This window comes from Morone saxatilis, unplaced genomic scaffold (assembly GCF_004916995.1).
Source record: "Morone saxatilis isolate NCDOM2014 unplaced genomic scaffold, NCSU_SB_2.0 Contig22, whole genome shotgun sequence".
Lineage (NCBI taxonomy): Eukaryota > Metazoa > Chordata > Actinopteri > Moronidae > Morone > Morone saxatilis.
Window position 1 is genome coordinate 16,218,926 of NW_023339785.1, and position 20,673 is coordinate 16,239,598.

Consider the following 20,673-nt stretch of genomic DNA (forward strand, 5'->3'; position numbering starts at 1 on the left):
ACTGTGACATGGGCAGGGATTGAAGATTACCTATAGTTTGTTGAGAAACCCAACAGCTGATGGTACAAATGATCTCAGGTATCTGTTAGACCTGGCACGTTTTCTTCCTGGTGGTTTGGAGGCAAAGCTCAGAGAAGAGGATGAGAGGGAAGCTGAAAGCCATCATGGACGACCGCTGTCATCCTCTCTACACAGACTGACCCAGCCCCCGAGCCTGAGGAGGCTCGTTTGTACCATCTGCCGACGACCTCCAACCCCCGCTGACAAAGACTGGTTTTAATCCAACCTAACTTATATTATTTATCTTAAATTGCACCTGTACACTTTAGTTTTTTAGTCAAGCTTTCATTTATAGTTTTATATTTCCTATTATATTTTGTAATATTCTTATTTGTGATACTATTGTATGTACACTGTACTCTTATTTTGTTGCACTATATTCCCCAATGCTGCTGTGTGTAACTTTAATTTCTCCTTCGGGGGATAAATAAAGGTTATCTTATCTTAAACTGCAGTACAGAAACACAGATGATATTTTTGAGGCAATGAAGAAACAGTCCACCAGAGGGCGCTGATAAAGGACCTGCTCAGCACATATCATGGGCACACTCCTAATAATTAAGTTTAAGGGACATCAGACTTTATCAAACCCTTAATTATGAAGATAAATGTCGTCCTTTAAAATCCAGCATCAGTTCACATTTCACTCAAACTGTCCAATTCTTCATTCCTGTGGCAGAAACGGAAGCTGCAACTAAGTCCGGAGCAATGCAGTGACTTCTACGCAGACCAGTATGGAAAACTCTTCTTTCCCAGCTTGACTGCCTTCATGAGCTCTGGCCCCGTCATCGCCGCGACTCTGGCTCGTGAAAACGCTATTGCCCACTGGAAGTCCATCATAGGGCCTGTCAACAGCATCAAGGCCAGAGAAACTCATCCAGACTGGTAACTGTTCATTCATAAAGTGTTGATTCAGACTGTGGCTTCGTTGTGATGTGTTCTTTAATATAAAATGTATTATACTGGTGGGCGTTTGGACTAAATCACTGCCTAACTGTCTGCTTAGAAACAAAGACTGGCAAAATTAAAACAGACTTTCAATCTATTTAGAAATAGTTATTATCATATTAGTGGGTGAGCACATTCACATCAGGCTGTCACAATATTTTAATATTTCTGTGTTATCTTTTGTTCAGACTGGAAGTGCTGTGTGATGGACACATTATATCAAACTAAAAATAATACTCAGCCGAACTTTTTACAGTATTTTCTCTCTCAGTGGTTCCCAAATGGTGTTGCATTGGATTATGTGACAAAGTGTAATATATAACTTCACAAAAAGCTACAAATTAATTTTTTGGGTGTGTTGCTGCTTGGATGAAATTGTCAAATTGTATCTGGCATTAGCAAATAAAAATAAGTAGTTGTAGAGGCTATTTTGCACAGATATGAATACAGGTGTGCTTTGGGGCCCTTTGGTTGTATTATTATGCCCTTATAATATTCTCAGTGGTATTTATTCCACTTGTAATGTAAGACTTTGTATTTGCACATACATACTGCTTATTTGATTGTGATTCTGGGCCCCAGTGTCTGACTATCATGACATACAGTACATAGTTCACCATGCCCTGTGAGTGATCCTCTGAGCTATTGTAATGATGTATATATATTATATTAATGTGATACATTCTTTCTCCAGCCTCAGAGCAAAATATGGCACTTCTGACCTGAAAAACGCAGTCCACGGCAGCGAGTCATTTCACGCAGCTGAACGGGAAATCAAATTCATGTTCCCAAACTGTACGTAATACACATAACACCTAATGCTGTTTGTATAGAAATGTATCATCGAACCGTTACGATTATGTACCCCACATGTTTTCTCTCTGTAGCTGTAATCGAGCCCTTTCCCTCGAGAGAAGCAACTGAAGAATACCTGAGCAGGTACGTTAACCCAACTCTGCTTCGTGGACTCACTGAGCTCTGCAAACACAAGCCACACAACCCCTGTGTAAGTATTTAATATTTGAATAAACGTAGGTTGATATATGTATTTTGTTATCCTGTAATCTATTGCTGTTGAATATGACTTTGTTTGTTTGCTGGTGTTGAACTTTGCTCCCTGAAACATCTCACTCCATTAACCTGCACTATTGTTTTCATTAGATTTGGCTTGCTGACTGGCTGATCAAAAACAATCCAAAGATGCCAATAATATGCGATGGAGCCATTGTGGAAGAAGCAGAATGAGAATATAGTTTCACGTTATTTTTTAAACAAATGTATCTCTTTAGTACTATTTTCAAATAAAATGTCTTTTCAGCAGTTTGTCTCCTGGTAATGTTGTCTTATTTATAAACCATTTGTTCCTTATTTAGCACTTCTTTAAAGGGTGATCCATAGCCTAAACTGAAATTCAACTGGTCTTAATTGTTCAATAAGTTCTCAGCCCATCCCATCAGGTCTAATATAACATCTTGAATTACTCAGCTAGTGTGTTAAAAGGTTTGCATTTGGTTTACGACTGCACTGAAAAAATTGGATGAGCTGTATGACCTGAGCTCAGATGAGAACATTAACTAAGTTGGCTAGTGTTCACAAACACAGAAATGTATTATTGTCAAAGTACTCCAGCTAGTAAAGGACCTACAGGTGCACATGGCTGTCTAACAAACATTTAAATTAACGATGTAGAGGACTTTAGTGGGTCATATGAGTACTACAGTATTTTATTCAGGCAACTTTACAGCAGTTTGCATGGCAGCTAACATGTGTAGGAAAGTAATCTTACAGGCCATTGCAACAGTACGTGTGTATGTGAGGACAGCGATGAAAGAAAGAAATAGAAAAAGATGTATTTTAATTATGTGGCTGGATGTTTAAGTCTCTAAAAGCTATTTGAATGTAGATTATTTGGTCTGTAGTATATGATTGTAGCTGTATGTGGTTCCTAACTCACTGTGAGGGCTGCTGGGTTGTTACTGCATCTGGTCCCTGTGGTCTGCACAGAACAAATAGATGGATAAACCTGACCTGTTTATATTAAACTGTACTGTATGCACAATTTCTAAAGAATATAACCTGAACTGCTCCATACATTGCAGTACCACCCTGCAATGCACCTCTCATTAATTACCACAGAGATTAACCAATACTTATCTGTCAGACCCAAAAAAAAAAAGGTGTATAAACCTATCGTACTTTATGTATTTGATCTCATTATTTTATGCTGTGTGTTATGTCCAGTCCATGTTTTCCTAGGTATTTCCTTGTACAGGAAAACTAAAAGAAATGTCAATGTATGCATATAAAGGGCTTGATGGCAGCTCTTTACGCGTTTATCCATCATTAATGTTCATACAAACGTGTGAAAAATGAATTTTTCCAACGCTGTCTGTTCATTTTCTCGACTCGGAACTGGGCTACTGTTGCATTTCACTACACCTTTTGTCAGACCGTGAATAAAACGCAAGTACAGTACACTTCTACGGGTATTTTATTTGTTTTTAAACATTACTTCAACAGTAGCCATTCATTACATTTTCGCAGTGCCGATCTGCATAGTTGAATGTACCGAGCAGTGAACAAATATCTTTCATTAGGAGCAGAAAAAGGTACAGAGTTCCTTCCTGTGGGTTAGGGGCGTGTCCATCTTCAGCGCAAAAGAAAGCGACGCGTACGTGATTGGCCGGCGTGGTGAGTGGCAGCGGCGATCATCCAATCAGATCGCGTCTCCGCAGAAGTGTCGTTTTTTTCTGCCGGTTCTAGAAAACCAACCACGAGTTGTCGTCGTGTGGGAGAATCCATCTTGAAGAGAGCTCTCCGGTTGTGCGACCAGTAAGCAGGTTTTTCCTACTTCATTACTCTTGGTTTTTTCATTGTATTGTCACGTAAGTACTCTGGTTGTTATAGTCGTTTTCGTCGTTTAACTGCTAGATGTAAAGGAAATATCTGTAATTACTCGAGGAAAAAAAAAAAAAAATACAGGCCTACAGTGTCGTCTAGCACGGCCTCTGCATTACGTAACTGCGAATTTGAGTTGCACAGTCCAGTCCTGGGTTATCAGTGTGGCACAGACTGTTACCGCCGCTAATCTTCGGCTCCAGCACAAATGTACTTTTTGATGTTGCGTGGTTACCGCGAAACGTTACTGTTGCCATTCGCCGCTGCCTGGCAACAAAAATACGGCCGTTCTAGAATGTATGGAACGCGACCGTGCCGGCCAAAATGGTGGGAAAATGCATGCATTTGGCACCATGGCAATGGCGAAGCATGTACGGCATGACGGATTATATAACCTCCGTGATTTTTTTTTTAACTTGATTTTTTTTCTCCCACCACCCCATTACCTTCCTTTATAGGTATATTAGTGCAAAATGTCCGAGGCAGAGCAGCAGTATATGGAAACGTCGGAAAACGGCCACGAAGTCGACGATGATTATAATGGAGCCGACCACACCGAGGGGATCGACGAGAGCGCCGCGAATGACTGCGGAGAGGGCGAAGGGCCCGACGCCGACGGGAATTCGCAAAACGGCGGCACGGAGGGCGGCCAGATCGACGCCAGCAAGGGCGAGGAGGATGCCGGGTGAGTTTAAAACGCCACAATGTGAATCTTTATGTGAACCCGACGCTGGTAACGAGCGCCCGTGGTTTGCCATGTTTCTTTGTTCAACCGGCCTTTGTTGGCGCCATATGCAGAGCGGAGGGGGGATGGGCGCTTGTGAAGGGATCAAATCTAACATGTATCGGGCCTTAAGGGAGACTGTGGAAAACGAGGTGCCTGCTGTGGTCACATTGTAGCGATTTAAAAAAAATAAATAAATAAATAAAAGTATATATTGAATTAATGTTGTAAAGTAGCCTGGAGCATAGCAACTGTAGCCTGCCTCTGTACACCACTGGGTCAACAGATGTTCGGGAACAGTGTGTACATTTACCCCCTCCTCATGCCCGACGCTACCCCCACCCCACAGCCGTGTGTAAAGTTGAGGAGTGGTAACTGTGTGGTTTTTAAACGTGTCCCCTTCTTTTTTTTCTGCGCTTTAGGAAAATGTTTGTTGGTGGTCTCAGCTGGGACACGAGCAAGAAGGATCTCAAGGATTACTTCTCTAAATTTGGTGAGGTGACAGACTGCACCATCAAGATGGACCAGCAGACGGGACGATCAAGAGGCTTCGGCTTTATCCTCTTCAAAGATGCAGCCAGCGTAGACAAGGTGAGTGGGGAAGCAATTATGCCGGACCGTAAGGATATCTAAATATGTTTACAGTATAAATATGTGGCTAATATTTTATGTTTTCCCGTATTTTTTTTAGGTTCTTGAACAGAAGGAGCACAAACTCGATGGCAGAGTAATCGACCCTAAGAAGGCCATGGCTATGAAGAAGGATCCAGTTAAGAAAATCTTTGTGGGGGGCCTGAACCCTGACACTTCAAAGGAAGTCATCCAGGAGTACTTTGGGACCTTTGGAGAGGTACGAAATTGTATTTTTTCCATTTATTAATGAATATAATGCTTCTGATAGTTTTTTTTCTAAAAGTTTTTTTTTAATCCTCTCTCATAGATCGAGACCATTGAGCTTCCACAAGATCCAAAGACGGAAAAGAGGAGGGGATTCGTATTTATCACATATAAAGACGAGGCTCCTGTCAAGAAGGTTATGGAGAAGAAATACCACAACGTCGGTGGAAGCAAGGTAATAATATATCGCACATTCTGCATACATGTATGTACTAAGTTTCATGTACAGTTTTCCAAAGTCGTGACCTACTGCAATGTGATATGCTCTTGTCTGGTGTTGCAGTGTGAAATTAAAATAGCCCAGCCCAAAGAGGTCTACCAGCAGCAGCAGTATGGCGCCCGTGGATATGGAGGACGCGGCAGGGGCCGTGGAGGTAAGCACCTTTTGTGTTCTTTACACGAATACCAGTAAAAGTTTAATTTTAAACCATACTTAAATCTGTGCGGAGTAACCGCTTGGCTCCTGTGTGCTGGAGAGTTGTGACAAAGGCCTCACCTGTTGTTTCTAGGCCAGGGCCAGAACTGGAATCAAGGTTACAACAACTACTGGAACCAGGGATACAACCCGAACTATGGCTACGGACAGCAAGGCTACGGATATGGCGGCTATGGCAACTATGACTACTCTGCTGGTTATTACGGCTATGGGGGTGGCTACGATTACAGTAAGCGATAAGTGCCCCCAGGGAAAGAAAAGAATGAGAACTTTATTTTCTTGGTCCTCCTTGTTGTACAGAAGAACTCAGTCCCTTTTTCTCTTGTCCTCCAGACCAGGGCAATACAAGCTATGGGAAAACTCCAAGACGTGGAGGCCACCAGAGTAGCTACAAGCCATACTGATCACACGTAGTGCAGGTATGCATTTTTGCATCATCCGTGGTAGTATGAGAACATAGCTGTAACCATTGGTGCCTTTTTGACCCCAAAGATGTCCATCTACTCTAAATCCATTCAAACATTGTGGTGGGGTTAGGGTAGGCCGTGTTGTGGGGTCTGTGATCATTAAAGATGGATTCATTCCACCTGTCAGCCATCTTAAGATGCATCTCTACAAACACTACTTGATCAATAAGGGTTGAGTTGGTGGTGGTTGAGAACAGGAATAAGGACCGTTTCACCTTTCACTAGGGTGCTAGGTGTGTAATAGCTAGCGGTCGTGCCCCCCTCCCCCCCCCAAAGTGTGTCTGTCCATTCACTGACCTGTCAAACTCATTCATGCACCTGTCTGTCTTTGTGTAACTGCATGCCATATTTGGTTTATTCTCAGTAACGTTAAGCACCGTGTTTTTCTCTTAAGGTCTAAAGTAAATAAGAAAAAGAGATCCATGGTCTGACCACAGCGAACATGGGCTCTGGCTTTTCCTTTGGAGTTGGCAGAAATTTGGACTCATGCTCCATTTGTACAGATCAAGTGAGGAACTGGGGAAGCAAATGTCACTTTTCCACTTTTTATTTTATATTGTTTTGTGTCCATTTACATTTCCAGTAATGGAAGTGTTATTTTTACTGTACTTTTTGGTACCTTTTTGAATCTAATGTATTGTATGGTTGTATTTTTACATGTCTACTGGATTTACAGATGAGCAGGAGCAAGAGCTTTTAAAGCTCACAAATAAAAACAATTTTGCTTTTTTTTCCTTTTGGTGTTTCTAGATCTTTAGTTATTTTCTCCCGTGCTGAGTGTTGGATGCAAAGTTGCATGGCTTCAGATGTGGGGTGAGGCTAAATAAGGGATTTAAACTAATCAAAGGGTTCATTGTAAGCGTGTCAATTGAATGTTTGCAGATGGTCTAGTAGACGAAGACAACCAGCATTTTTTTTTCTTTCTTTTGGCTTTTAAGGAGATTCTTCCCCCATCATGTTTGCAATTTTAAGTGGCTTTACTAGTGTTATTCAACTGAACGCAAGCCTGTTAATGTACGAGGGTACTCCCTCTTTCACTGGAAACTCATTCCTCTAGTGTCTTGGGCAAATTGGTAGAAATAAACTTTTGGTTTATATTACACATGGATCTTTTTGTTATTATTTGTAAAGTTAATGTTAAATGTTTTGTACTGTTAAATGGCTTGCTTGTTTTGTCATGAGTAATGTTAACATCTCTACGGATGCCTCTTGGGAAGCTGTGGGAGAGTGCTCCACTGTCTGCAGGATAACTTGCTGAGTGTTAATACCCACCCCACTAGATGTGAAACTGCGATACTTGAGCATTTTTGTGAATGTATCCAGGAGTTAAAAGATAGTGGTCTGGTAAGTGCTTATCTCAACCGTACTGTGTATAGAGAACATGTTGCTGATCAGTGTTGTAAGTTGGGACTAATTACTTTATATATTGCCATTGTGGGTAAAAGAATCAAAGAGTCAGGAGTTCAAAAAGTGTCAACTTTATTAGTTTTAAAAATAAAACTTTGATTAGTGTTGCATTAGCATAATCCTGTATATTGGTCATCTCCCAGGTGGTAGTAATGTGCTGTAGCTTGCACCACCTTGTTAAAATATATAAACCTCCAATTGGCTGGGTTCATCGGTGAGGTGACTGCAGCTCCCCATTCTATTAAAGTGACGCCTGANNGGGGGGGGGGGGGGAACAAAATATTTCACTTTTAGGTTGCACAGCACATGAATGAAGAGCAATAATCTTCAAATGTTAAAATTTCTCAATGCTTTGACTTAAGCTCTGACATTTAAAAAAAAAAAACTATTAATAGTTGTATTTCAAAAACAAAATGACTGAGTCCCCACAGCGGTCAGAGTTGAGTGAAGGGCAGCAACATGTTCTGCCAAGTGAAATGAATGAACTTGTTTGATCTACTGGAACCTCAAGTATAGACATTCATACTTCTACCTCTGAACTTTATGAATGTGACCATCTGACAATGTCTGATGCAATTAAAAGTTTTTCTACAGGTTTAACAAACCTTAGATGTCTTCCTTTTCCAGTTTAAGGTCATTGGCTTCAATGTCTGTGAGAACAAGAGTATAAAGTTTATACACTGAAATTATGGATGTGTGAAATTAACTCATGGGAATCTTTAATAGTGTTCAGACTTATCTTACAGTAAATGTCAAGTAGATGCATACCAATATAAAATCCTGTGGTAGCAACTTAGACTACAGATGGTGTTTGTGTATCTAACCTGTGAGGATGCGGTCAATACATTGTACCACCCGTTCTGCGTCCTCCATACTGAAGCACATAGGAGGCTTAAACTTCAAGACGCTTTCCCAGGGGCCATCTGTACTGACACAGATTCTGTCCTCCTCTTTCAACCTAATGGAAATGGGACAGAGTAAAATCACACACCACCACGTGGCAGAGACTGTACACAAAGAAATGAAGTTGTAGGCAGCATGTGTCTCTCCTGGCAGGTAAAAAATAGCCAGCTGACTGTATAGCACTCAATTCCTGTACCTCTTCACCAACAATGCAGCGGTTTGTGTGGCAGGTGTCCTCTTCTCCCTGTCCGTAACCAGCTCAATGCCCAAAAACAGTCCTGCACCTCTGTAAAAAGAAACAGGACTTTTTTTTTTACTTTTGGCAGAATGAGTCAGGAAATGCTGCAAGAGATCTGTGGTTGACACATTTGAACACATGATGCAAGTCTTTCATGAGTCACCACAACCTTGGGGTGAAATCTTATTTGGTCAATGGAAACTAAAGACATCTGGCATATATTGGTATTATATTACTGTCCCGCCACCATGGTTAAGAGATGCAGACACGTTCTCGTCAAACACTGAATGAGAAAATGTTTAACATTCAGTACTTCTATAGGTTGAATCCTAGAATCACGCAGCGTGTTTGCATTACAGAACAGATAACCATATTAAATATGGAGTCTTTGCCTGACTTAGTGTTATTGGGGGAAGAGTGATTGCTGCCTAATTTATATTAATTTGGCCCATTTGTTATATGAACTAAGTCACTGGGATTCTTGACTAGCTGGAGCCATTGTTGATGTAATTAATGACACCTGTGCTTTCTCATAGCACATCAAAATGTCTGCTGTGAAAAAAACTCATGTACACACCTCAGAAATATAATTTAGGGATATAATTTTAAACAATGTAGGGATAGAGGCTCATTTTTGCTTAACACACACTTGGCTTTTCTATAACGTAAAGTCACTGTATAAGTTATGAGCTGTGTGTTCAGATCGTTTACTTAAGTAAAAGTGCTAAAACCAAAAAAAAAAGCCCTGCAACAAGGAACAGTCCTGCATTCAAAACCTTACATAAATAAAAAATACTAATATTAAAAGCAAACTTGGATCAAAGTGTCAGCAGTAGAATGGCCCCAGTCAGTATTTCATTACACAGTCTATTAGTTATACATGATGTTTTTGGATTGATATTACTGCTGCATTAATGTGTATGTTATACTACTTAACTACTTTATATACTGTTAGGTAGTTTTATTTAAAACACTGCATTAGATTTTACAAAACCATCATATGTTTGTAGCCTCAGCTACGGCTGTCCTGTGAGAACCACGTATCTCTTAAATGTTTCATAAGAACAGCCGTTCTCAGCTTTGTTTAAATAGTTTATTTCACTTTGGAGAATAACCTCAACCCATAAATACAATTAACTATAATTGTATAAAAAATACGTCATCTGAAAAGTAACAAGTAACTGTCAAGCAAATGTATATCCACGTTGAATGAAGATTATGCTTTGTTATAACAATTTATGCCAAAATCACTCAAACAAATTAAAATTAAAGTTATAGGTCACATTTACACATTGCAGCACAAATAATGACTATTCTTACATGTATGGGCACACAGGACATTCTCCTGCTGCTGTATAATTGATAAGGTATCACTATGTGTTTTACTAAGATGCATGAGTTTCTCATTGTTGAGCACATCTCATCGTTGTCTGTTAAATACGCAGCATGTAAAATGAGCGCAGCCAATTGTAGTTGTACAACATAATCAGCCAAGGTAAATAAAAACGCCTGTGTGGTGTAGGAACTTTAATTAGTGGTAGCAGTAACTGCTATAATGCAATGGATGCTGAAAATAGAAAGCATTCTTACCTGACTTCACCAATTATTTGATGTTTTGTTTGTAGCTTTGTGAGCAAATCTTTCAGATGTTCTCCCACCCTTGTGGCGTTTCCCCTTAGGTCCTCGGTCTCTATCACATCAAGGACTGCCAGGCCAATTGCACAGGACACTGGGTTCCCTCCAAACTGCAGGAAGTTTGAGAGAAAACTAATTATTTCATCTTGATATAATTCATGTTTAACAAAAGGTAGTTGAATAGTGTTTTGCTTAAAAGCAGAAATTTGTGTCTACACCTATACACGAGTTACTTTAAGAATTCTAGTTTATAGAGTTGCAACGATTAATCACCAAGTATGTCGTCATTTTTCAATCTTAAATGTGAATTATTTTATGGTTTCTTTAGTGCTATATGACTAAACTGAATAGCTTTGGGTTGTGAGGCCGTCACCTTGGGCTAGTTGCTGCCCTAGTTAATAATGTAGCACTGTTGGGCGCTGTTCGGTAGAGCTGGCGACCCGTATACGCAGCGGCCCGGTTCGAGTCCGACCTGCGGCCCNGTCGTCCCCTCTCTCTCTGCCCCTCTTTCCTGTCTCTCTCCAGCTATCCCTGGAGCATAAAGCCCCCCCCAAAAAAAATCTATATTTAAAATAATGTAGCACTGTAGTGGTAAATTAAAGTGGGTGGACAACAACTTGTGGACAACAGTCAACATATAATATGTTGAATAATAGTAATCAACATAACCACCACACGAAAAAAATAAATTACTCTTGAAGAAACATTATTTTTGCCTCTTTAATTTAAAAGGCCCTATCTTCACGTAACTGACATCAGTTAAATGATAATATTAGTACTGACTATGGTATCACATTATACCGTGAATATCAAGATTTACGTCAGACTATAAGAACGTATTCCTTATTACAAAAAGCCGTAGATATCCCTGGATTACTACTCTGGCTCTTCTTCAGCTGGGAGAGGCTACAGATGCTGGCTTGAAGGAGCATTAACTAATATAATGTCGAGGCTACTGTATAGTCACCGTATTGAAGTACTCCACTCTGTTGGCTGTGAAAGCTTCAGCTATCTCTACCGTAGTTGCCACACATGCCAGGGGATGCCCATTGCCCATCGGTTTGCCCATGGTCACTATGTCGGGACAGAAATTCTCCCCTTGCTGCTGGAAACCCCAGAAGTGACTCCCCAAACGTCCAAAGCCCGTCTGCACCTCGTCTGCCACAAACACTCCACCGGCTGAGCGCACATATCTGTGGAGTGTGTGAGGGAGATGCAGGTTTTCACCCGTTACTGTGTAATATATGTACCTGGGAAAAAACTGGACCTGGAAAATTAGTAACCACTCACTCTGCAACTTTAGCTGAGTATCCTCGGGGCAAGATGATTTGCCCTCCAACACTTGGCAATGATTCAGCAAAGAAGGCAGAGATCTATAGGTGAAAGGTAGTAAATAAGTAAATAAATGTTGTGCATTGGTCATGTTTATCACCGCATTCTGAGTCTCTGTAATGGTAAGTGTGCTGTTTGTGGTAAAGCGTACCTTACGACCTTTCCCGTGCACCTCCTCTATTAGGTCCTTCACGGTATCCGCATATGCTTGGCCCGGGTTGGGGTGATTCTCTCTGTATATCCCTCTGTAGATGTCTGGTAAGGGTGCCTTGGAGGATGAAACACATTGACTCAGATTTGCAGGGGTCCACTGTCGGTCAGCAGTTAGTGTAATTATGATCTTATAAGTGTACACACCACATGAACCCATTCTTTCTGTCCTGCCAGTTTCCGGAACTTGTAAGGACTAATGTCGATGAGGGACATAAGGTGCCCATGGTATGCACTAGTGTAAAAGAAGAGTTAATCGTAATTGATGAGCAAGTGTACTGTCAGAGGGTGAACGTGCTGCATTGGGACAGAATACTTACTGGTCGAGCACAATGACGTCCTCGTGTTGGGTGTACTGCCGTGCCAAGCGCAGGGCAAGATCATTGGCCTCTGAACTGTTAGAAAAACAGATGTGAAACCACTGGTGTGGAAGGGCACTTCAGGAATACGCTTCTGTTGGGCTGTGGGTGTATTACACAGTATTTACCCCGAGTTAACAAAGTAGAAGACACACAGTTTCTCAGGCAGGGTGGCAGCCAGGCGGTCTGCATACAGGACTATGTTGTCGTGCAAGAATCGTGTATTAGTGTTCAGGAGGTCCATTTGTGCTGCTGCAGCCTTGGTAATGCTAGGGTGACAATGGCCCACTACAATAGAGAAGGTACTGAATGTTACTTTAAGACATTTAAAGTGTCTGCCACTAGGAGGCAGGAGTGTAGCATAGTGAGTTTTTAGAAAAGTAGTAAATCTACACTATGCACTGAGTGATTAATGTCTTACCGTGATGTACATTACTGATACAGTCCAGGTAGCGCTCGCCATTTTCATCGAATAGATATTGTCCTCTTGCTCTTACTATTTTCACAGGGTCGTCCGAATAAAAGAGTTTACATGATTGCCTGTAATGAAACCAATGAATACGTGTCAGTGCCAATGCACAGCAACACAGTGTGCAGTGTGCACAATATGAGTGCAGTGTAGCATGGAGAAAATCACACAATAAGCGCAAGTTTCACGTTTCCATACCCGATTAATCTCATCCTCATTGCGAGAGTTTCTTCTTTCTTCAGTCTATCTAGTGCCATAGTTTCTCCTCTCTGTGTTTATAACCTTAAACCAAAAACTGCCGAGGCAAAAGGACCAAGAGCCACGTAATAACACAATGAGTAAGGTTTTATGGAATTGTTTTTGCTAAGTCTTGACATCTACCACGCATGCGTCAATGGTAGACTTGTTTCAGTCGGTGTCACTTAACCTAACGTTCTGCAAAATAGTTTTTTTTTATATCGCAGATATAGGTAGGCTGTATAAATTAGGTATATATGATATTATTTTAGTAAATATCCGAAAAAGCTGCGTTTACTTGTTGCAAAGACATTTCATGGTCAGTTGTGATTTCATGCTGTCGCTTTATTTAGAATGGCCTAACTGTGGGGCCGTTCACGTGACAGAGGCGTCCGAAATAAGTGTAACATGTTGCTAAAAATGTTGTTTTAGTTGGGAACACGTGAAAACGGCTCATAATAGAGAAGTGCGAGCTATACAAGTGTTGTTGGGTTTTGCTCAAATAGGTTCTTTGAGGCTCTGTATTCACAGCACCTCTGTATTGGTATCGCCCAAAGGCTATAAATACCCCGCTGAACTGCCCTCTACCCGGTGCACTGTGTGCAGCTTCGGTTGCTAAGGAACCGCCGAACGCAGGTAATGCATCAGGGCAGCTGTAGCATGTTAGCAGACGTAGCCAGGCTAACGCTACAACTACCTGAGATCTACATTATCAGCGCGGGCGTTACATGTATTAACGTCCCTTTTATGTATTCTGGTTTTAACGGACCACGGCTACAACCGGGTACGATGACAAGCTGTCACAAACCGACTGTGAGCCAGCTAACGCTAGTAACGTTGGTCAGGACACTTGTTATCGTGTCAGCTAATGGAGCTAAAGGAACCGGCTAATGACCGGTGCTCCACGGGCTGCATCGTGTCGGTGAGCTGGCTTACTGTATACTTTGTTTACCAGCTGAAGTCGTGATCCGATTTCACCGGTGAGGAGTCGTGGCTACGTTGTCAATGACACACAGTTGCAGCTAACGTAACGTTGTAGGTTTTTAACAGGCTAACACACGTTGTGCAAGCTGCGCCACACTTAAACTTACTGTCTGGTTTTCACGTTACTAACCACGAGAAGTGTCCTCACGGTGGACCTAATTCACCCCACTAGTAGTCTCAGTTATTAGCGTTTGATGTGACCTGGCAGTCGTGGTGAGAACATCGTTTCATTAACGTGAACCAACGCTGACGTTAAAGTTTGTTACAACGAGATTGAAAAGTGATAAAGTTTTAAATCAGCTGCTGGCTGACAGCCCTGCTCCTGGCTGCTTGTGGGGTGCCGAGGTTTAACAGAGGCTGCTTGTCTCCGGTCCACACGGTGAAGTAGCAGCTTGTCTTCTGGCATGTGGAGCCAGGTTAGCAATGTAGCACCATCTGCCACAAGGAGGAAGGCCCTGGAGGCCACATCTGACTGCCTGAAGCAAGTGCTGAGGCAAATGTCCTCAAAGAGTAGGACTACATCACCAAGCGTTTTAATTCAGGTTGATTTGAGGTGGATGCGGTTTTATGTTTGTCTGGTTTGTGTCAGTATTGTAGGTTTTAGGTTTCACATTTAAAGCAAAGGCTAAAGGGCCATGTTACATTTTATTGCAGTGGATAGTTTATATATTGTCTTTCTTCTTGCATGAGCCACTGCAGGTTGATCTCACATGTTTTAGATTTTTAACTTTGCTTTTTGCGTGTAAAGAAAACTTCAGAGGATTAGTTTTATTGAAACAGACGTGCAGGCGCTCTCTGGGTACATCACACCGGTTTGGCTTTGCCTTGGTAATATAAACCCTTGAGACCTGGTCACTGTTCTTTTGTCCCCCTTGTGAAGATAGTGTGGCATGCTTCCAGCCCCTAACCCCATTCATTTTTCACACACTTCCCCCTTTCTTCCCCCTGTTTTGTCTCTCCCTCCCCCTTCCTTTCACTTCACAACTCTTGTCATTTGTTTATTGGACCCAACTGACTTTGAGGTTTTCACTTAGGACGCGCTATTCGTCTTCTTTCAAATTGCACTACACCACGTTTGTAGTCCCAAGAAGAAATGTCCACTGTGCATGTAGGAATGTGAAGTGTCTCTTTGTTCTGGGTCTCCCCACATCCATGTGCTCTCTCTCTCTCTCTGCCTTTGTGAACATGAACTTCTGCCTTTTCATGTGTGAATGAAGCGGCGTGTCGTTCCCAGCCTGGGTCCCGTGGAAATATGTGGTCACTTATTAAAACACACGTATTGTTCCTGCCTCGGGGGCCTTTCTGCTCTACAACAGCTACAGCGTGTGGAGGAAAGTCCCCATTAGCAGATTTCACGCTCCTGTCCACGCTATCCACGGCCTGATGGCTCAAACTAAAAGCTACTGTTCAGCGACGTGGTTCCTCTGTACTGTGTGTGTGATCAGTTTCAGTTAATCATTGACGCTGTTTCATACGAGCCTTCTCTTTTGTTCCTCTAGGTGGCATAAAGATGATGTTGCCGTAGTGGGAGAGCTGGTCAGTCCGGCAGGTTGAGGTGTGGAGGGGACGCCACTAACCACGCCAGGAGTCTGACTGATGTTTCCACGGCCCTCCGGAGATCTCCTCGTCCTCTCCATGTCTCTCCCTGGGTTGTAGCTACAATTATGGTGACGCTTATCACGGAGCAGCTCCGTAAGCAGAGTCTGGAAGAGCCTTATTACAAGGCTTTCTCATTCAATGTGAATGTGGTGAGTTGAATGAGTGAACAGTCTGTTTTTTTTCCCCTTTGGTTCACTGATGAGTTCTGCTTTTAATGCAAGTTTCATTTCTGTTTCAGTCGTTGCCTGCAGTGGGCTCCAGTCCCACTGTCTCATGGAGTGCTTGCAGATCAACACAAGGCAAGTTTGCTGAATGAAGTACAGCGTTTGCAACCCATCAGTACAGGAACGTCTTTCTCATGTCTGTCTTTTGGCATTTTCAGAGACCAGCTCAGCTCAGCCATCATCCAGCGCTAATCCTCCTGAGGATTCCTGTGGACCAGACTCCCTGTGGCCATCTTCCCATTCTGGAGAACCCGTCCAGAGACCGGAGGTTTCCTTCACAGATGAGGCTTTCCAAAGCTCACCCCCACCACCACCCCCAAAACGCCACTGCCGTTCCCTCTCTGTTCCAGAGGACCTGTCTCGGTGCCGCTCTACCTGGCATCCTAGTGCGTCCAAAGTTTGGACCCCAGTCAAACGTGGCTGTCAGAGTGGAGGAGCGTCTAGTTCGGGCTCTGGAGCCAGCTCGTTGCCGCTCTGTGGTCCCAGTTCCTCCTTCACCTCTTCATCCCTACACTCCTCTTCTAGCCCTACCTTCTTCAGCTTAGCACTGTCCTCTGACTCCCCGCTACCATGGAGCTTCCCATGGGACCCCTGTGACAAACTCAAAGGCTCCTGTTCTGCCTCTTTTGCTACTCCTTCCTCCTGCTCCTCTTCACCAGCCCCCCTGGTTTCTCACTCAGTGCTGCAGCGCCGCTTCTCACTCTCTCCCGTGCACATTCAGGACGCCTCTGTGGTTCTTCTGCCCCCCCGGCCCTCCCCTGCTTCTGCTCTGAGATATGGCTGCTCTGCAATGGAGCACCCGGCCCTGTCTCCATCTCCCACTTCAGCCTGCAGCACACCTTCCTCCTCCCGGCGCGACCTGCACCCGGCACTGCCGCGATGCCATTCACAGCCCTGTGACATGCGCAAACCTCGCTTGAAGAGGCGCCATGACGCAGATGTTCTGCCCTGCCCCAGGCCAGGCCTTGACTTCAGCAAGATGACACAGGTGAGCAAGAAGGTCTACTGGGCTATCAAGTTAGGTCAGTCTCCTCATTTTGGTGCATATATTGAGATCGGTAAGTATCGTAGGCCTCTGGCAGCAATCCACATCTTGGCTCGGCACAGCAAAGCTTGGCCCCCAATGCCATCAACCTTCATATTTCAGACTAGTATTTATCTTCCGTTTGGAAGTGAAGAAGTGAAGAAGTGAGCCTCTAGATCTGTTTCTGTTTCCTTATGACTCGCCCCCATCAGTCAGGGTTGGGTTCGGAGTTGTCTTTGGTGCTGGCAATTTTACCCAATTGACCAACAAAAGTCAAAAATCACTACTACACTCTTAGGCTGCAACTTTCCTATTTCCACTCAAAGCCAACTTTTATGCAGGCCCCCTTTTGATACATAAAACCAGCTATTATAAACTCTACTGATCCCGAGTTCCAGCCAGAGATTGACTCATTCTTAATGAGACTCCTGGAACAGTTTCCTTGGTTGCAACTATTTAATAAAGCAAAACTAACTTCCCACTTCGCCTTGATATGAGAAGTTCAAAGGTTTCTAAAGGCAAAATCCTTAAATGCTTAATTTGGACCTTTTTATTTAAGTTCACCCCTTACTTATTTTGCACAAATATATAATAATGATGAGCCACCGAGTGCACACTCAGTTAGGTAGAAGGTTACAGTATGTATGTTTCTGGCACTCCTGGTACTTAAACTATTATTATAATTACTACACGTTCTGGTCTGTGTGTCAAATATAAGTTACATATTTACATTTAACAGGATTAAATAACCTTTATGCAGTTTACATAAGTCTATAAAAGGCTATAGTTTCCAGAGTTACGGTGTTTCGGTAGACCATTTGCCTTATCAGTCAGATGACACATGTCAGCCAAGCCCATTAAATCAGATATCATTTAATCTATACTTAACCAAGAAACAGGAACTGCCCTCATGCACACTTCCTGACATTGATCTCTTCACTGCACCAGCTTTATTTTATTACCTCTTGAGCATGGACCCTGAGATGTATGAGGGTGAATTTGGCTGCATTAATGAGCACTGAGAAAAAGATTGGGATCCCATTTTTAGTGAGGTGTTTCCCGTGTGTTCAATGCTACAGTCGTCGCACGTTAACCTAATCCTGACGCTTCTTTCTCCTGTGTAGATTGGTAATCACGAGAGCCTAGTGTGTGGTTCAGCTGGCTGCACAGTCCAAGTGTCTTCCCAGGCAGAGCAGCACTCGGCCTTCTCCCCTGCTGAATTCCTGGGACGAGCCAGCATTGGGCCACTAAGTGAAAGTGAAGAAGAGGAGGAGGAGGAGGAGGAGGAAGACGAAAGAAAAAGGACTGTAATAGATGGAGGACAAAAGATTGTTTTTGAAAGAGACTGCACAGAACTGGACTTGAACCTTATAGAAGAGAACTGACCAACCCTCGGTGCTCCCAGTGTGATTACTGCATTCATAACCATGTTAAGCACACCTGTAGGCTTCGTGCGCTCTTCTGGCAGAGTCCTTGGGAACCTGCTGCCCTCCTAAGGCACATGTCCAGAGTTCATAATAAAGAACCAAGCAATTAGAAGCTAATATCAAATTACAATGTTATAGGGAAAATGTGCATGAGCAAATGAGCTAGTTTTCATGCACAGAGAATTTTGGATAATATTTCATACTGATACAAGTCTTAATTTGCGCTAATCATTAGTACACATCTTGATAACCTTACATATCCTCATCAAAGAACACTGTATACTGGAGTAAGCAGAATGTGCTTCATATTTCCTCATAAGTGATTTGAATACACACTAAAAGGTTAATAGTCTAATGGGATGGAGGGAAGCAATCCTCAGTGCCACATCCGCTGGTGGTGTATTCTACTTTAGTATTTGGGTCTCTGAATTAGGAAGTGACTGTAATGTGACATATGGAGCTGTTAAAGGTGGACGTAATGATGCCATGTGTGGGTCAAAATAATGTTTGAGGAAGACAAACAAGATAGAAATGCGACTCTATATGTAAATGCTCTCCTGTATGTGAACGGGATACATTCCAGGATTTCTCTGCAGTTCCTTAAAGGTACAATGTGCAGTTCTCAAAGTCCTCGTTATGATGCTGGTGGCCGTTACGTGAACTGCAGTCGGCACCCTGTCGCTCGCGCTCTGTAGGCGAGAGCGTCAGACAAACCGGTGACGTGACTGAACGCTGAACGGTGGAAAATAAATTACAATAGTTTACTTATTTAAAATAACATCACTATCTGTAATGTTCTTATCGAGCTGGCAACGTTACGAAGCAACCAACGTCAGATCCACGCGGCTCACTTTAGGTTCGGTTACAGTTCGCTACTGGCTTCGGTTGCTTTGTAACATTAGCTGATGAAGTCATTTGCAAACGTTAACTATAAAGTTTACCAGCCAGCTCGGCCTCAGAAGTCTGGGTGAATTAGCGGACGTTATCCCCTTAAGATATTATTTCTATATTAGACAAAACCACAACAATTTATTTCACGTGCTTTGCCGAAATGTTTGCTTTGACGTTGGACTTTGTGTTCGACTTGGTTGTAGGGGGTGCCGGTCGTTTGTTGACGTTAGTGGATTTCATTTCTCGGCGAACGTCAGCAGCTCAGTAGTGCGAACACACGTCACATCTTTTGGATTTTCCCAGAAAAAAAAAAAACAGTCCTCAATCCTTTTACACTGGAATCAGTCCGCAGGCTGTCGCAGGCAACCAAGAAAGTCAGGGAAGGTCTAATTTTGTTAAGTTGCGTTACGATCCGATTAATGCAAATTGCTTTACATTTTATATATCGCACCTTTACATCCCCTCACGGACGCCTGTTCTGTCATTGATTTAGACTTTGGAGTCACTCATCATCAAAGGGAAGCTCTTCTCGTCCACCTTTTTTTTGTTCGTATATATTTTCTTTTGGGCGTTTTCACAATTGCTTGAACATTAACACACCTTGTCAACAATAACACTGATGATACTGTAAACTGACCATGCCTTAAGCTTAAAACACAGAGTTCTTGGTGCTCTGGTCTTCTTTTCACAGCCAGACAGTTTTTGCAGTCTCCATTTTTGCGCCGATTCAGATATTTTTGAACAGGTGGCACATGCACTATAACGGTCGATTGAATAAGTGAATCGATGCTGCAGCTGGACTCCATAGGGCACAATGTAATGTACTGTACAGCCGTTTAGAGAGAGTACACACGTCGAGCCAATTCTGAGTGTATGTGACAAAGGCGGTAGTGACGCAGATGATTTGGTGGCCTTTCAGAAATGATTTTTCATGTGTTTTCAGATAGAAAATATTCCTGTTGCACAATTTATGTACAAATAAAATTTAATAGAGAATGATATTTTTTTTTTTTCCCAAAAAGTTTCTTGTCTTCATTAAAAAAAATCTACATAATGTGAAATGAAAAGAGCTCCTATAGATTATTATACTATTGTGACACCTAGTGGGAGATTTTAGTATAATACTGATTAATACTGTTTTATAAATTGATTATTAATATCGATTCACTGGCAGCTAAATTTACTATTCTGAAAAAAAAAAAAAAGAAAACAAGAAAGTTTCACAAAAACAACCCAAACTTACACACATACTGCAACAGAGCAACAACCTCCAGATCATCTCACAATAAATAAACACGCATGTT

The 20,673-nt window shown here is 42.4% G+C and overlaps 4 protein-coding genes across 5 annotated transcripts in view; 3 read left to right on the forward strand and 1 right to left on the reverse strand.

The window, feature by feature from the left end:
• Nucleotides 1-2,288, forward strand: part of nme5 (NME/NM23 family member 5) — a 3,596-nt gene extending 1,308 nt beyond the window's left edge. Inside the window, exons 2-5 of the mRNA XM_035669497.1 lie at nt 740-945; nt 1,703-1,803; nt 1,896-2,014; nt 2,170-2,288. Coding sequence (XP_035525390.1) covers nt 740-945; nt 1,703-1,803; nt 1,896-2,014; nt 2,170-2,253 — 510 coding nt within the window. The 3' untranslated portion in view covers nt 2,254-2,288. The remainder of the gene's footprint in view (nt 1-739; nt 946-1,702; nt 1,804-1,895; nt 2,015-2,169) is intronic.
• Nucleotides 2,289-3,739: 1,451 nt separating this feature from the next.
• Nucleotides 3,740-7,532, forward strand: hnrnpaba (heterogeneous nuclear ribonucleoprotein A/Ba). Of its 2 annotated transcripts, none has more exons than XM_035668684.1 (9): nt 3,740-3,840; nt 4,365-4,591; nt 5,053-5,221; nt 5,322-5,480; nt 5,571-5,702; nt 5,811-5,901; nt 6,037-6,192; nt 6,297-6,382; nt 6,825-7,532. In XM_035668684.1, exons 2-8 carry the CDS (start codon nt 4,380-4,382, stop codon nt 6,365-6,367), a joined length of 990 nt encoding a protein of 329 aa, XP_035524577.1. In that variant the 5' UTR covers nt 3,740-3,840; nt 4,365-4,379; the 3' UTR covers nt 6,368-6,382; nt 6,825-7,532. The 2 variants fall into 2 exon arrangements, with proteins under 2 accessions (XP_035524577.1, XP_035524578.1); XM_035668685.1 differs by having other exon boundaries at nt 3,789-3,893.
• A 363-nt stretch (nt 7,533-7,895) lies between these two features.
• Nucleotides 7,896-13,538, reverse strand: phykpl (5-phosphohydroxy-L-lysine phospho-lyase). Its single transcript, XM_035668682.1, has 13 exons — nt 13,182-13,538; nt 12,936-13,054; nt 12,643-12,802; nt 12,476-12,550; nt 12,303-12,390; nt 12,097-12,213; nt 11,904-11,986; nt 11,581-11,806; nt 10,569-10,723; nt 8,937-9,026; nt 8,662-8,795; nt 8,443-8,487; nt 7,896-8,090 (listed from the first exon to the last, which is right to left on the reverse strand). The coding sequence occupies exons 1-12, from the start codon at nt 13,238-13,240 to the stop codon at nt 8,444-8,446; spliced, it is 1,350 nt and encodes a 449-aa protein (XP_035524575.1). The 5' UTR covers nt 13,241-13,538; the 3' UTR covers nt 7,896-8,090; nt 8,443.
• Nucleotides 13,539-13,688: 150 nt separating this feature from the next.
• On the forward strand, nt 13,689-20,370 carry fam53c (family with sequence similarity 53 member C). Its single transcript, XM_035668683.1, has 5 exons — nt 13,689-13,856; nt 15,704-15,952; nt 16,042-16,102; nt 16,186-17,015; nt 18,176-20,370. The coding sequence occupies exons 2-5, from the start codon at nt 15,869-15,871 to the stop codon at nt 18,434-18,436; spliced, it is 1,236 nt and encodes a 411-aa protein (XP_035524576.1). The 5' UTR covers nt 13,689-13,856; nt 15,704-15,868; the 3' UTR covers nt 18,437-20,370.
• The last annotated feature ends 303 nt before the right edge of the window (nt 20,371-20,673 follow it).